At 38.0% G+C, this 17,633-nt stretch overlaps 1 protein-coding gene and 1 long non-coding RNA gene across 3 annotated transcripts; both read right to left on the minus strand.

Moving 5' to 3' along the window:
- Window positions 1-1,888: 1,888 nt before the first annotated feature.
- LOC309688514 lies at window positions 1,889-4,843 on the minus strand. The gene is made up of 6 exons (XR_014271102.1): window positions 4,755-4,843; window positions 3,529-3,580; window positions 2,820-2,855; window positions 2,598-2,672; window positions 2,226-2,257; window positions 1,889-2,024 (listed from the first exon to the last, which is right to left on the minus strand). It is a non-coding gene; the product is annotated as an uncharacterized lncRNA (long non-coding RNA).
- Window positions 4,844-6,097: 1,254 nt separating this feature from the next.
- On the minus strand, window positions 6,098-17,605 carry fxyd6 (FXYD domain containing ion transport regulator 6). 2 transcript variants are annotated; one of them, XM_082501756.1, is made up of 8 exons: window positions 17,373-17,605; window positions 9,890-9,943; window positions 9,528-9,554; window positions 8,449-8,481; window positions 8,205-8,279; window positions 7,945-7,981; window positions 7,777-7,826; window positions 6,098-6,556 (listed from the first exon to the last, which is right to left on the minus strand). In XM_082501756.1, exons 2-8 carry the CDS (start codon window positions 9,936-9,938, stop codon window positions 6,519-6,521), a joined length of 309 nt encoding a protein of 102 aa, XP_082357882.1. In that variant the 5' UTR covers window positions 9,939-9,943; window positions 17,373-17,605; the 3' UTR covers window positions 6,098-6,518. The 2 variants fall into 2 exon arrangements, with proteins under 2 accessions (XP_082357882.1, XP_082357881.1); XM_082501755.1 differs by having other exon boundaries at window positions 9,890-9,946.
- Window positions 17,606-17,633: the final 28 nt, after the last annotated feature.

Here is a 17,633-nt window from a genome sequence, read left to right on the forward strand (position 1 = left end):
GGTGCTAGGCGTTTATCGAGAATAGTTCAGGTTACTTTGTCAACACTTTCCCTTAAACTGTTTTGTCAAACTGTTCCACCCTGTCTCAGCAGTCACCCCGGAGTGCTGTCTCAGCAGTTACCAGCAGTTACTCTAAACGCTTATGTGAACAGTATCTGATCAGCGTCAAACACCTGTCCGGCATAATATGCATCTGTATGTGTGTTGTTCTCCAAACCTCTTCTTGGTGCAGCGATGTTATCAGTTCTAGTGAAGTGTGAGATAAATGGCTGCTCATGCTTACCTCAACCGAAGCCCTTATGGAGAGCAGCTGAACCAAGGCCCGGGGGATCCAACTGTTAAAACTGCCTTCCTCACCGCTTAGCAGTAAGGGCGGTAATTTTTACAGCTCGGTATTTTTCAGCAATTTCTGGGGCCTGAATGGGAAAAGAAAGGGAAAAGGGAAAGAGAGAGAAAAAAGAGCGCAGGGGGTCCTTGAGACTCAGCTGGTTGACAGCTCCTGTCTCTCTCTGTAACGACTTATTTATTCAGGGATAATTAATCAGGCGCAGTTTTATGGCGGTATGATTAATGCGCTTTGTCATTTGTGCTGCAGCGATGAAAATACAGTACCTATGATGCCGCTGCTCGAGTCTAACTGGCTCAGATGAAACGGCAAACAGGGGAAGTCCTGTTTGCCTCCCAGCAAGGAGCCGTGAAAGCAGGCCTAACTTTTGATGTGTGCATTCTCTTTCTGTAACAAAACAAAAAAGGAAAAACAACCACGTCAGGGAAATTTTTTTATATACTGCACTATTTAAATGCAACCTCGGGGCCTCTATTTATGCTTTGACGTTGACGCTGATGTAATCTGCAGAATTAACGTTCCTCGAAATTTACAGTTCGCGGTGTTGTGTTTCAGTGTAGTGCATTTTTCCCACACTTTGAATTTCTTCTCTTTAGTCAGCAGCTCCCTCCTCACGGCCCCGTCGTGCGACTCCTTAATCGCCATGCTGATCCGAGGGCGCCACCTTGTGGTTGTTTTTGTTACAAGAAGTACATGTGAAGTTCACATGAATTACATGTGGAAACCTGAACTATTGACCTCTGTCGAAAGAGGGATTTTAGCGGCTCTCTTACGGGACTTTTTGATTGCTCAGTTTTTGGATGCCGCCCACTTAAAAGGAAGAGTAACTGCAAATCAACACAAATTAGTTTCAAGTGAGAGATTTCCCGTAAACCTATGAATCACAAGCAATTACTAAAACAAAAGACATTTCGAATGACGCTCTTCTATCTCTCCACCTGAGGTCCTTGTGGAAGGGTCAGAGCTGTTTTTTCGCTGTTTATTTGTGTATGTTTCATCAACTGTCAGGAGGTTTATGCAAAAAAAGAAAAAAAAAACTTGTGAAACTTGTTGGGCGGGTACCTCATAGGCAAAGGGAGGATTTATTACAGGTTGGTGTGAGTCTAGATCATTTCCTGTGGACTCTTTAAGGCTAGAAAGGTGCCGTACAAACACTGTCCACTTACCATTACCATGTATCAAAGTGTAAACTTCATACAATTCTGCATACAGCCTTTTATATTATGATGGGGAGCTTGTAATGCAAACCACTTCCAGGTAGGCTACTGAAAAGACGCTGTGCCTGGGTTGGGCGTTTCCTTTCCGAGCAGACTTGTTTTTGTTCTTCAAGGTGTCAAATGTCAGGTGATTCTTTTAACTGGAAGGCTATCATCCTCTGGATACAATTTACTTGTTTTTATTCAGTAACTGCCTTTGTTGTTCACTTTAATATGAACACTTTAATACTGTCAGATTATACATTTTGCTGTTATGTTATTTTTTTAATTGTATAATTAGTTACTTTTATATCTTCTTCTTCTTATATCAAGCACAAACAAAGCGTGGTGGAATACACTTTATTTTTACAAAAGCCTTACATTTTTACACACATAACAGCTCACGGCAATGCCATGTATCGCAGGACATTGCCACAATGGTTCTTCTCGGATTAGTAATCTTCCTCATCACCACGTCTTGGCTGTTGACAAGAAAACAAATGAGGTCATTTTTCATGTAGGGGTTGCATCCATTAATGCCTTTTTCATATCATGTTAACATTAGCTTTATGAAGATTTGCACTATGCAGAAGTTAAAACAGAGTACTGTTTCATCATATAACGAGTTATTGTTTCATAATGACCAGCAGATGTCACTATAAACCCATCCAGCAATATCTTACCTTGGATTTGCCACAGTTTCTGATCTTGTTTCCTTGAGAAAAAAGCAAAACCAAGTGATAGTTAGCTCCTATCAAAACGTATGGATAGTTAAACTACTCCATTATTATTAGGATGTCCTAAAAACTCCAAAATCCAAAATACTTCAGTGAGAGTACTGACAGGGACTAGAAAAAGAGAGCATATTTCTCTGTATCTTCATTGGCTGTTCACACTCAGCCAGCCTTTCCAGCCATGTCCTCGGCAATCCTCACCTTAGGTGTTCCATTTGTTAGGGCCTTTGTTTCTATTTTCCTTTCTTTTCCATTGAAACACATATGAAATCTTATACAAACACAAAACACAGCACATATAGGATGGGAATGCTGTCTTACCTGCCAACAGAATGATGGAAAGGAACACAATGACCCCGGCAAAGATCAGACCTCCAATACGCAGCTTCTCATAATCTGCAAATTCACAAAGCGCTCTGTCACTACACCATTACTTTCCACCCCCTCACCCCCCAGACCCCTAATCCTAACGACAGAAACTGACTGTATCTTGCTTTCTACACACTATGATGAGATACACTTTTTTAAGACGTAGTTGCTTACCATATACAAAGTCTGCATCAAGGTCAACATCTGCACCTATTGAAGGACAGCGAGTGGAAAGAGATACAGAGCCAGTAAAAACTGTTTTCTACAGACACATAACTGCAAGCTGCATCAAGCTCAAATATTGAAGCTATTTTTCACTGTGTTGTGATTTGGACACATTCAAGGCTCAATTCATTGTTTTATTTTGTGCACGTTGTGAAAACAGGGTGACAGTCTAAATTGGTCCATTGTCTGAAGTTGTGCACAGACAACAAGCTCTTCTGGCAGATCGTAAGTGACTTTAAAAGTCCAAATGTTTCTTTAAATAATGATTCTGTATTCCATTATCAGCCCCTAAATTTGTTCTCATTTTACTGCCTCCACAAATGCACTGTCATATAATTTATTATATCACCTTATTACCAAAAAGCCAGAGGCATAACTAGTAATGCAGAAATTCTAAGTAAGCATGATTGACTGTGAAACAATGCTTAAATGCTAGAAGGTCATATTTTCCATGACCAGTGTTAACCTTTGTATAACAATAAAAAAGGGAACTTTACACTCCCCTGATATATGACTAACATGCTCACTTGTGGTTCTGACTCAGAATCACAACAGTAAGTTTAGCTATGACCTTGCGAATGTTATGTCACTCGAATGCGTCTGTTTCCTTGCCCTGGCGTTTGTTCATAATGAGCAGTTCAGCTGCTGTGTAACTCACCTTTAGGAGAAGACATGTTGTCTTGTCTTGTTTGTGTGTTCAGCTGGTCAAACTGCAAAAAGATAATACAAATAGGTTTTTTTTTATTTAAAGTGTGCGTGTGTGGGGCGATGGGGGGTTGCATCTACCAACCGGTGATCCACCAAGGTCCACTGTTTTAAATTATTAAACACAAACCTTTGTATTAATAGCATTCCCACCATTGGGTCTGGTATGTGAAAGCGTGTGTGGGTTAAAAAGTTTGTGGGCATTTTGTTTCTACAGCCCCTCTCTTGTAATAAAGTTTGACTGTTCTAGTAGCTAATTTAACTGGGCTTATTCACTTTAGATGAGAGGCAGTTGAAAGGCTTGGAAACTTTATATGTCCTGAACAAATTGCCCTGTGGGTTGCCTACTGCAGTCTTAATGGCAAAGCGATTGCCTTGATCTTCACTGAGAGGTTAATGGCAGTATTGATTCTTCTTCCGCACCCATTCTGCCAACATCTTTCACCACCCCTCCCCACCACCAAAACCACACGCATTCCCACAAACAAGCGTTTCTTGTTTGATCTCCAAGTCTTTAATTGTTAACTTAAACAGATTAAAGAACTGAGACTTTCCCTGGCTCTCTCCACTTACTTCAAGCATGCCATTGTGTGCATTGTGAACTTCAGTTCTTTAATCCTTTATGTGCCTGGGCCTTTTCAATGCACCACTGAGCATAAGGGCATACCAGGCAGTTACTCATTAATATATTACAGCTCCAATATTCATTAACCTTGAACCTTGCACAGTCTGATAGAGGTTATAGATAGAACATGGAAAAGAAGCTGCTGTGACGACTGCCTAATTGATATATAGTGATTTTGGCAAATAAAGACAGCACCCCTAAAGTCAAGCACTACATCACTGCTATGAGATTTCTTTAAAAGTGGGCATCTAGCAGGATATTTAGTAAACAAACTACTGTCCTCTAAACCCAGCTTTACAACACATATTAACTGAGCCATGAGAACATGTTTTGGACTATTTGGACAGCCTGCATTCAAAGGTTAAACTTTTCATTGCAGGAATGCCGGTAATTCACATTTAATACAGAAATAAACACAGAGATTAACTTAAACCTATTAAAACATGTATCTTCCATACATGATCCAGCTCTAACATTTATTTAAATAATTTTAAGGTAACAGATTATTGTGCCACATTTATTTTAATATTTATTTTAAGAGAGCAGTCACTCACCTGAGCTGCAGAAGGCTCTGTATCACCACTGTCCAGGTGTGTCTGCGGGTGGCCCTGTCTGCATTTCCAGACCAGACTCCCACAGTAGAAATCCCCACCCACTAAACCACCCCTCCACGCTCAGGCATATTTTAGTTCAGCCGCTCAGTTACATATTTATAGTCTCATAAAATTTGCAAGCTGGTGCCAATAAACAAAAGCTGCTTCAACCTTTGGAATCGTAACAGAAAATGTGGCATGTTATAGAGTCTTCAGGTGGAGAAATCTTTCCCTGACACATGGTTTCATAGCCCCAAGTGACAGTATTATAACCTTGACTGACATTGATTGGAAAACAGCAGAGTGATTTCAAATGCTGTTTGACGTTTGCATGTAAATGAATGTTTATAGAAAGTTCCCTGAAGAAAACAATAAGAATCCAAATTCTACAACAAAATCAGGTTTTCAGCAAGATAAAAACAAAAAAGAAATAAACATAAAAATACACGTTTTGTGTTCCGCCACTTTTATTTATGCCAAAGCACAACAGGTTGCCACACAACAAGGCTCTTGTGTGAAGAATGAACATATTTACTTGTTTAGCTGTCATGTTTAATTTCAGACTTAATACTGGTTAAAACCCGACCTGGCAGCAGGGTGACAACAAGGACTAGTCATCTATACTCTCTCTATAATTTGGCTTACATTAGGCTACTATTAATGTAGTCTGGCAAACAAATAATATCAATATCACGACTCTCAAACTCCACAGACAAACTTAATCTCTCTTCCGGCAGTGTAATGCATGTCTAGTTATTTAAAACATCATGAGACTGACTAAACAAATAACAAAGAGAAAAGAACGATACCCTGGCTCGACAGATTTGTGGCACCAGTGAGTGTGTATGGGAAAACTAATTATAGCCTGCTGGAGACTAGCTAATCCTGACGGAGCCAGTGACAGAGCAGTGGAGTGGATATGTGGAGAAGGTGGCAGTGAGATAGCTGATGCAGAAGCTTCCTCCACTATGAACTGTTAAACACTGCGGTGGAGGGGCCCATGCAGGCACCTGCACACTACTGTGCTCCCTCAAGAGAGCTGTGGCAGTTGAGATTGTCTTATATAAGGCTCATCACACTTGCATGTAGAGATGCACATGCACTTGTGATGTACACACAATCATACACATACAGGATATGCATGCACACATAACTACACTCATGTGGCCACACAAACACACCCAGCCATTCACACTTAAACGTAAATGAAGATATTCATATTTCTGTGAACTGTCAGTACTACTTATACACATATCGTATTGATACATATATATACTGTATATATATATATATATATATATATATATATATATATATATATATATATATGTATGTGTTATATTCTAACTGTGGCAAAATATGACGCTGGACAATTAACAAAACAATTAGGAACAGCAGGTCACACAAGATTTGAAAGTCTTCTTTTCTTTTAAAGACAATCTTGCATTAAAGGTGCTACTGGCTACGACAATGAAGTGGAGACACGGTCACAGAAAGGCACAGGAATGGACAAGAGCACAGGCAGCAAGGGAGGGACTGGCATGATCACAACGAAGAACAGCAGGCACAAGAATTATGTACATATCAGCATTACTCCTCTAAACATATACCTCCCCTCTTACCCTATCGCATGACCGGTTATAATAATCACCCACACCTTCACTATTATTGTAGACAAGTATCAAATAAAATCTTCATTTCAGAAGGTAGTTCTTTAGAGTTGCCTCAGTTCTCTGGTGGAGTCTCCTTGGCAGCTGCTGCAGCTGAAAAAGGTCAATGATGAGTGAGTTAGCTGAAGCGAACATGCAAAACATTAAACTTGCCTAGAGTTATTTCTTGTTAAATATTCCTCTCCTGTGCCAAAACATTCACTCACTTGCAATCACTTGAAGGTGAAGGACAATGCTCAGGGCTCTGCTGCTAATTGAGGGCCATTAAGTATGCAAGGAGTACCTGGATTTTGTACTTGTGACCTTATAACAAAGAGCACTACTGTAGAGTATATGTATTCACTCACTTAATGTACAAGGTATGCACATTTTAGAGTGGAAGATACTCTTATAACTCACACAAGTTAACTCATGCAATTCAGTAAAAATGCTATAAATATCATATCAAAATATTCAATTAAAACACATAGTCCATATGCTTTCTTGAAAAGGTGTACTTGAATTCAAACCTTGATTGTTCCCCAAACCTAAAGTAGTTTTGTTGCATAAGTTTAACCAATTTTCACTTTAAAACTAAAAATAATATCTTAAAGAAAAACTTTCTGGTCTAAAGCCTAAAGACAAACTTTCTCCCTGCTACCTTGTGAATCACTGAGCTCTTCTTGAAGACGGCATGAAAAGAAGCTAAGATTCACTAAGATTTAAAGCAACAGGTGCTGAAACATCTCTTTAAAACATGGGTTATATACAGTGGACTAAATCCACTTTAAAATGAAAAGTCTAAGCAATATTTCTAAGCTAAAACTTGAAAACCACATAATGGGGAAATACACGGTATACACCAACTTTTTGTGGGGTGTAAGAATATATGTCCTCTTCAAGATGTTATTTAAAAATATTTTGAAATATATCAAGCACTGTTATGTAATAATGACAGTAATAACACTGTTTATATTTGCACTTTTTCTTTTATAGCATATCGTAAAGTATATTTTTTGCTGTGATTTTACTGGTTTTATGTGACCAAAGGATCACAATGCATCTTCCACCAGTAGCTTTAGACAAATGGATAACATGAGAGCAGAAACACTGCAAAAAATGATCCCACATTTGACTGATTGTTTAAAAGCCTTTTAACTGTAAAAAAAAAAAAAGCAGATATTGCAGATATTCTGAAATGTAGCCAAAAGGAGCAGATTTCCCAGTTCCTGTGTTCTATGGGCTCTCTCAGAAGGAAACTTAATTATGGATGTATGTCAGAGGGTGAGCTTGAGGTGAGGAGGAAATGACAAGAGTTAAAATGTGCATCTTACCCTTGGAGACAATCAGATTCTCCTCCTGTGCCTCTTCATCTCCGGGGGCCCTGAAGAGAGGATCCACAGGTTGTCATGGTAACTAAATCAAATAGTATGACCCAAAAAAGCTCTTCATGCAGCAAAAAAAAAATCATTTCTGTACATCAGAGAGGGACACTGACATACCTGGGCTTCTGTTTAATACCACAGCGGCATCGCCGACCTGGAAACACATTAAACTGTCAGCTGTATTGTTCTGTTGTGAACGAAACATCTGTGTCATCACTATTAAAGTGTTATGTGAAACAGCGCGTAAGAAAGGTCATGGAGTAGAATGATGTGAAAATTCTATGAAAATGCAGTTTTTTATAATTAAATTGTAACATTTGGTTATAGTGGAGAGCGCGTGTAGACATGATGAAACGACACACACAAGGTTAACTTACTGAGGATTAGAAGAATGCCAAGTGTAAACAGCACCACTGCAAATGCCAATCCCCCAATCCTCAAGGTCTCATAGTCTGCAGAAGAAAGAAAGCAACAGCAGGGGTGTAATTTAATCATTGTTTATCGCAAATAATGCTTTATAAAAATTTTAATTTATTTATTTTTAGGGATTTACAATGAGTCTATGTCTATGTAATTACTTTCAATGTGCTAGTTATTTCAGAAGGTTTTGCTTTAACTTACCATAAATAAATGGGTTTTCAGATGTATTGGTTGCTGCAAACAGGGAAACAAACACATTTATAAAACCACAATGAGAAATCAAAACACATTGTCTCAGTTGCAAGCCTGTATCACTATTATCAATACACTTTTCTGAGTGTTTTGTGACAAAATCCATGTCTTTCTTCTTTTGTAATCTATATAATTATTTTTATGACTCATCTTGAAAATTAGTCAACTAAAATCAGCTTTCCTAAGGGTATTGGTAGTCATTCAGGAAATTATTGCTCTGTTAATGAAAATGAAATGGATATAGAAGACCACTAACTCAGTGATCTGTCTCTCTCCTCAGCTAATACAGACTGGAAGAGCATGTGTTTAAAAAGATAAATACTCTTTGTTTGTTTTTTCAGAAACAAAATGTTATTGTGAACAGGATGTTTATCTCAATAACAGTATCTCAGGATATCTCAGTATTTTTGTTTGTGCTAAAATGACTATACTAAGCCTAAGTCAGTGTGTTTCTAGTTTCAGTCTGGAGTGGCACTGTAAGCTGAAACTCTAATGTAATAACAAATTGTAACTTCACACATTATCATATCCAGCTTACATAAATATATACACAATATAAAACACATGGTACTTATTTAATAGATTCTTGTTATTTATGTACAAATATTTATAGCTTTATATGTCAATAGGAGATAAGCTGGGGAAAGCTGGCATGAAACAATATTGCATATAATAATATCACATATTAAATAGATTTCATATAAAATGTCATTTACTTCAAGCAGTGATTTTTCAGTAATAGCATTATGATGGTTTGACTTTGAAACAGTGCTCTTTAGATGCAACACTTTAGATTTCATAGATTTTGAAATCCTATATATTTATCCTACTTTATCAACTCTATTTCTTGCCAAATTACTGCTCATATGTCTTCAAAACTAGAATCTGTTTGGGTTAATAACTTGGTCTGGTAATTTTAAGGCTCTATCAGTACATCCGAAGAGTCTGATCTAAACATGAATAGATCATCAGTAAAGCACTTAAGATCAATGTTTGACCCCATTAGAGACCACAGGAAGAGTACTCACCCCCCTCTGTATCAGTGTTTGTTGCAGCTGCGAGGCAGAGTGTTAAGTGGTTAAAGTGAAAAGGTGGAAAGAAAACAGAAAGGGGAAAAACACAGGAAATTAGAGGGCCATAAGTGAAAGATGAAAAACATATCTTTGCAAATTCAGTCCCACACAATAAGAGACCAGGCATGCAATCAGTAAAATCCACACTTAAACTGATGTTTTTCTATGGATTTGACTTGTCCACCCCCAGTCCTTTTCCATGAAATGTCACCGCTTGCACCAACACTGCCTCCCTATGGACAATCGGCGAGTGTGCATGCATGTGTGTTTGTATGCATGGATGCACGTGTGTGTTGCATGAGCAGGGTTGTACTTACCAGTCATATATACAAGGAGTGAAGAGACGATGAGCAAAATAGTTTCCATGGCAACTGCTGACACAGAGTAATGAAAAAGAAAGGGGGGGGGGGGGGGGTGAGAGAGAATTGAAGAAAGACAAAATAGACAGTCAGGGGGATTTTTGTTGTTTGTTTGTTTGATTGTTTGTTTTCCCCACTCCACTCCAGCACATTCATGTCTGCAGTCTGGTACAAAAACAGCAACAATGAACATGCATTCAAGGTATACTGCGCAAGATGATGACCACACAATTACGCACCTATTGAGTGAGAGGAAAGAGGACTCACATCACGCACAACACTTGCTCTGTCCAGCCTTTTGGAGTATAGCAGATGTCAAATGCTTGTGGATACAGCTTTTATCTTGCACAATGATCTGTGTTCAGAGCCATACATGTTCTCTTTTTCTGGCAGAGACTGCTTCTTCGTCTCTGTGGGCATCACACAACCTTGACCTATTTTTATGTAGGCTATTCAGTGCGCACCCACGTGCAGACACACACCATGTCTGCTACAGAGATATCTCTTATGTTCAGGCAACTATAATGTTGTTATGTCCAGGCAAACTATAATGAGCTAAAATATTTTATGTATTTATTAATATTCAGTTTATTTAATTAATCATTTTTTAGACAGCCAAGGTATATGGCTCCACAACTCGCTATGTTGGAGTGTCAATCAGCCGGTGGGTTCCCCACTTTGACCCAGATTAAAATATCTAGAGCGTTATTACGTGGGTTGTCATGACATTCTGCACAGGGAAGGGACGTTTGTTTTTCACAATATCATTAACACAATTCACGGTAACATAGAAATGAAAGGTATTACACATATGGATGGATGGATGGATGGATGGATGGATGGATGGATGGATGGATGGATGGATGGATGGATGGATGGGAAGTTTTAGCAGTTTCTAGACATTAAATGCTGCCTCATGTTGCTTGGTTTAAATCCACTGAGAAAAACTTGTGTGAATAATGTTGGGTGTCCCGAAACTTCTCAGTGTTAAAGTAAGGTTTTAGAAAAGTTGTGAGATTGTAAAATCTGTCCTTGAACACAGTGCAGTAATCCAAGGACTACAGAATTGGGCTCAACTTTCAAGTGCTGAAAAAATATGCATCAAGTTGTTCTATACCCTCAATTAACAATATTTTTTTTTACAACAAGTCAATTTATGAAATTTCTTCCCTCCTAGTTATTCTGTGATCAGTTGTAAAGGGAATTATAGTAAAATTGAAACTCAGTTAATCAGTTTGCATTCTGACATCATCCAGACCATCTGGTGATAAAAATTCAGGTGTGTGAGAATGTGTAAAATGAACAGATTTGGTCTTTTTTGGCTGTGTTTTAGCATAATGAATGAGTCTCACCTTTGACCTCTAGTGTTTGAATCTCTGAGACCAACTTAGACCACTTTCTTGATTTTATTTTGTAGCATGTAAACAAACAAAAGATATGGCAGGTTCAGTTAATCTGTTTATGTTTTTTGTCACTCTAATATCATGATACCACTGTACATGGCTGTTGAATGCAAATACGTGTCATGGATCAGTGTTTAGTGAGCAGTCCAAAGCCCTATCAAATTAGCTTGTGCAAATAAAGTGTCTGATAGATTGCTATACATCAGCTGACAGTGACTATTGACTATAATCCTTCACTCTAAATGAATATAGATGGGAAACACAGCATGACAGCAATGGATTTGATGGAGCAGAACAATGCTCTGTGTGAACTAATAAAACAAAACAAGTCTGCAGTTCAACATGCATGATCTATAAACAAACCATGGGATGTCTGCACTGCACCTTCCAGAGGTTTTATAACCCATACTTTAGTACTGTTAACGGAGAGTATCGACTACTAATTCTAAGAGAACTGAACTGGTCCTCTGATTGACTGGGTCTATTTATGTCCATCTAGCCATCTGTCTATTTGCCTGTGTTCAGCTGCATCACTTGTATAGGACATAATGCATTTAAGCAAACAAATTATCCCATTATGGTCATTAGTTGTAGTATGAACAACAGCATTCCTGCGCACTTGCAATTTGTATGTTGTGCTCCGCTTATTTGATTTGTGAGCTATAAACAGATCTAAACAGCACAATAGTAACTGGGACATTTCTAAAATGATGTGACATAAGATGACGATGGAGGAACAGATGAAGCTGTCCCATCCAATAGAATGATACATCTGAAACAAAAATCCTTGCATGTGACCTTGAACAGAAGAAATATTTTTTGTTAAATGCCTGTTTCACACACAAGTACATTTCTATAGATTCCACCTTGTGATTCTCAAATCATAAGGTGGAATCATCAGTTAAAGATATTATCAGTTAAAGGTAGTGACATTTGGAATAATATTCCAGCTGTAATAGGAGAATGTACTACCTTCAAATCATTTAAAACTCATCTCAAATAATGGCTAAAGGGGAATCAGATTTGTGATCATGAATTTGATATTAATATATGTTATTTTTAATGTATTTTAAAAATTACAACATTTGTTGTTCTGCATTTTCTTACAGTCCTATGAAATTTTATGTTTTAAATTTGTTGTGTATGGACTAGATTGGTGTACATTGTTTGATGGTGTGTTGAATTTCTTATTTATCGTTTTAGTCCGACCTGCCAGGGACAACAGATGAAAAGTAGCCTTTTGGCTAACTCTGTTTATTTACATTGATATATTCAACAATATGCACTGTCCCTTTTAAATAAATAATATCAATGTATTCATTTATATGTTGCATTATTAAGACCTTTAAAGTTCTATGTAACATCCCAGTGATAGAAAAGAAAATAGCTTCCTTTAGCGCAGGACTTTTTTTCGCCACACCTGTTACTAAGCAGACAAGACAGAAAGTTCTGTCCTCTTTTTTCAAGGTGTGCATTTGAGAAGATTAACATGCAGTTCAACTTTATTAATAAACACTGCATCTGCTCACGTGCAGCATGCAACAGGCATAAAAAAAATAGGTCATTCATTAGCTAAGCAAGTCATCTATGTTTATTTTGTCAAACACTCCTTGTTTCATGGACAATTGTTTAGTTTCTTTTTTTAATCTTTAATGCTTCATCTTTCATGCTAGTTTTACTGTGGCTAAAATCACAATAATCAAAGAGCTGACAGCCGTGATGATGGTTACAATAAAGGAAGGTATTTGACCGTGAGCCACCTGCAACTCCCTTTTCAATGGTCTTTCACTTTCATCTTTCACTCTTCACATGCTGTTAAACTGCTGTTGGAAAAACACTATCAAGGATGATAAATAAATAAAAAGGCAGATAGCAAGAAGCAACTGTGCTCTAAAAGATGTTGGCTGCTTGATGAGCCTTTATCAGAAATAATCAATAGTCAGTGAAAGTTTTTTTATCCTCCTGGGCCCACCCACAGATCAGATTTCCACTAAGCCTTTAATTGGTGATGACATCACAAAAATTACATTTATGAACATGATAGAGGGAGAGTGACCTGAATGCTTTTTAAAAGGCTTTTTAATTATAAAAGGAGAAAATGGGTTTTTTCAATGATTTGTTTTTTTGTTTTTGTTTTTTGCAATACCTCAAGTGGCTATTAGTAAATATTAGCACTTACAAGGTGGCATCATTCCTCCCTGAATATGTTACATTTGTTGATGCATTACCACCGGCTGTGCATCAGTAAACATTATGAGGAAAATGTATCATGTCACCTGTGTGTGTGTGCATACACAAGATTGCTTTTATATCAAATAGCATAATCTGAGGTCATACTGACATGGGGAATTGTTCACTTATTCATGTGAATAATGTCTTGGCATAATATGTCTCAACATAATACAGCAAGAGCAATATGGCGTAATGTGTGTCAGCCAGCTGCTCTCTTGCACTGGTAATCTAAAGCTCGATCTGTCACTTTGGTGCTAATGGAAGGAGAGAATTTTGAAAAAGTAGACAGAACCATACCAAGGCTGATGGAGAGAAGTTTGATGCTCTTTTGTGTCCTTCTTACTCAGGCACTTGCTAATGGCATAGATATGACAGTAAGTGCCCAGGGTTAAGAGGCCAGCCGGACAACCTCAGCTGATTTCAGAGTAGCCAAAGATAGTCTGAGGTTAAAGGGCACGCAATCAGCGTCACACAAAATATAGCAAGTTTATTCAGACCGCAACACTCATCCCTCTTTGTAAGGACATAGAAAGCTGTCCCTTGAGCAGTAAAAAAAAATCATCTTGGAAAAAGTTCTGCAACGGTTTCAGCAATTGAGGCATTGATTTTAGATTGATTCTAGATTGATTTTAGATTGCCTGCAAAAAGTCTTGATTTTTAATGGCTGAAAAGCAGAAGAATATTTATTTAGCGTGCTAGACATAAAGATGAGATGTGTAGAAAAATAGTTGATGCCTGTTATTTTACACTACCTTTTTACGATATTGTGTTTGAAGGAATGAAATTCCTTAGATTTGAGTGTTTTATATATAACACTATATAGAATCTAGTCAGTAGTGGAGTTTTTATACTTTGCTGCTTACTGTTTCTTTTCGGTTTCAGTCACTGTTCAGTTTAACAGTTTACTCACTGTTAGGTAAGGTTTAGGCACTAAATCCCATATGGAAAAGAAATAGTAAAAACTTATATGATTTACTCATGAAAGTAGCCACTTTCTCATTACTTTCATATATTGTTTTAGTAAGTATCCAAAACATACAAGTTTCATTATATAATTTTTCAAGGGATCTTATATGTGTTTTCACTCTTGTATGTTTTTCATACAAGTTTCACACAAGACAGATACAAACTTTATAAGATTTATATATATCTTTTCCATATGGGATAACTTGGTTATATTTAAGAAAATATCATAATTTGGTTTACAATGTACTTGTATATGACATAAACCAGTAATCTACCAAGTCCTATCAAATATCCCACAAAAGGATGAAGACAAAACATTTATACACCAGTACTAAAATATCAGCTTCATAGGTTTAGCTTAAAATTACTTACTTCTCTGGCCAATATCCATGACCATCAGATGAGTACAAAAATTACAATGACTTTTGTTTGAGTTCAATTTGGCTTCCTTCTGAAGTGTAGAACTTTTGACCTTGGGTGGGTCAGTGTCATATTTTTCCTGTGAGAACGAGTTAGACATTTGGCACAATTGTACTTCCCCATATAATGTATCGTTTGATTGTTTCTGCCAGCCTTTTTCTCCCTGTGTGTGAACATGACACCTGAGCAGTTGCCTTTCCATCTTTCCTCTGTCTAATCTGCACCATTGTTTGGTAATATCAAGTTCCTCAGCCAGGCTTTCTATTTTCTGAGAGTACAGAACTAGAAAAGGGCAGACGTGGTGATGATATCTGTTTGGAAAAGGCAACAACATTGAATGGAGGCTGTTTCCTGTAATGTTGGGACGAGGAAAGGGCAAGCTGAAAGCCAGTGAGACTGGGAGACAGGCTGACAGGGTTAGACATTGTCTGGTAGTACAGGTGAAGGGCATGCAGAGGAGACACTGTCTCGAGGGGAGAGGACTGTGGTAGGGCAGCCTGTTGTACTGTAGTGACATTTACAGTATAACATGCAAAGAGCTTTAAAAACAAAGGCCAAGGAGGGACAAAGCAATAACAGCAGTGAGATAGTGAAGTACACAAGGGCAGCAGAGTGCTCCAGAATCACAGAGACATGAAAAAAAATAATGGTTTAACCTTTGACATTATACTGCTTGGCAAATGTGTAACTCTCATGCAGGAGTTGTGGGGGGAAAAACAACAAGGCCATGAAGGAAAATCCATCCTAAAATGACAGTGTGTGTTTTTACAGATGACCACACCCCACTAACACCAACACTCAGTCAATTCAATTCAATTTAATTCATATTAGTGCCAAATCACAATAGCAGTTGCCTCAATGCGCTTTATATTGCAAGATAGAGACCCTATACTGTAATAATAGTATAGTAGTTCTATCAATAGCCTATCATGTACCAAATGAAACAGAGGTTAGGTGATATTTGAAATTATCACATGACAGATGTTTTTGTTCTTGTTGTTGTTGTTTTCCCCCACTGGCATTTCCTGTGTGCTTCAAAGTCAGGGAAGTGCAAATTCGTGTAGTTTTCATTTGCACCTCAATTTGCACTTCCCTGACTGATACCACACTATTTGCTTTGTAGATCTATTGGTTAGCTATCAGGCGTACCTTTTAACACAGTTTTAAAATATTGTCTGGGATAACTGGGCCATATCTTCCTGTTTCACTTTACACTTTGGAGTAGTGCGGGTGTCTGAAGGAAATTAGTTTGGGTGACTAATAACCCTGAGGCATTATCTAAACCCAATAAATCCAACTAAATATGAAAAGAGCCCTATATATTAACATCAGTACAATGTGGGGCAGCTGTACAATGCATGAATCCAAAAAACAAAACAAAACAAAACAAAAAACAGCCTTGACCTCTATATCTACCATTATAATGATGTTACACCACTATGACAGCCATCGTAATTTAGTGTCCAGTTATCGCCATGGTAACTGTCTCCAACTGACAATTGTGGCGCCGAAAGAGAAATGGGTTAAAGCAGAGACAACACTGACTCCACTTAAACAGGAATAAGGGGTGTGGCGTGCATCTTTAAGGTCGAAATCTCTGGCCTACATTGAGACGATTTCTAAGATAACTGATTTATAAATAAATAAGTAAATAAATAAATAATGAGCGTGACCGTACATTCAGCGGTTGTTTCCAGATAAAGTCGCCTGTCGGGGACAAAGGGAGACCTCAATCACACACACTGATAACCTCTCTATTACTCGTGACGATCCATCAAGGCTCTGAGCTAAGTTACGTGTTGTTTGGTTTGACTGACATAAAACAACAACAAAAAACACCTTGCACAATATGCCTCAATATCCGATGCGTGACGTCTTCGCATTGATCCACTTTTGCGTCTCTCAACCTGTGGATTATCTGATGATTGAGAAAACCCGAGCCATCATCCGCCTGGTGATTTTCCTTTTCACGGAAACAGCTAAACAGCAGTGTCATAACGAACGAGTTCATTTTACTTGAAAATGACAAGTGGATTAATAATGGTTTTTATCCCGTTTTTGCAATATCCGCGTAGCCAGCGATTAGTGCCAACAGACACACCCTCGTGGTACATGTTCTCCTGGTAAATAACAAGCAGCCTTGAAAATGCCAGCTCGATTAGTTATTGTGACCATGTACACCAGATAGGTGGTTATTATTGAAAACAATAATAATAATAATAAATGACACCGCACGTTTGCCTAAAATAATTCCACAAAGAAGTTTGCACGAAAGACACAATTTATGCACACTGGAGAGGCGTTATGAATAAAATTGCCTTGCCTTACAGTCCTATTGCACTCATATTCTTTTTAGACCACTGGATCCCTTTTTGTCTTTATATGAATAACACAATCAAATATGTCGCTTATTAACTTACCTTTTGTTTCTCCAGCGGACCGTTGGTTAACAAACTGATATCCACCTGCAAAAATCAATCAGTTTGTCTCACAAGGACTCTGCTTCAAGTATTCTCATCTGTCAATATGTGCAACCTGCTCATATGTACTTCCCCTGGAAAAATAGATGTGATGACGACAACAGTGTGACTCCTGGAGTGACTGCTTATTTAGTGCGTGGAATCGTCCCTGCCGCTCCCTTTCTGCATCTCTCCCTCTCTCACACACCAGGCACGCTCACC

Source organism: Aulonocara stuartgranti, assembly GCF_965226115.1.
Source record: "Aulonocara stuartgranti genome assembly, chromosome: 14".
Lineage (NCBI taxonomy): Eukaryota > Metazoa > Chordata > Actinopteri > Cichliformes > Cichlidae > Aulonocara > Aulonocara stuartgranti.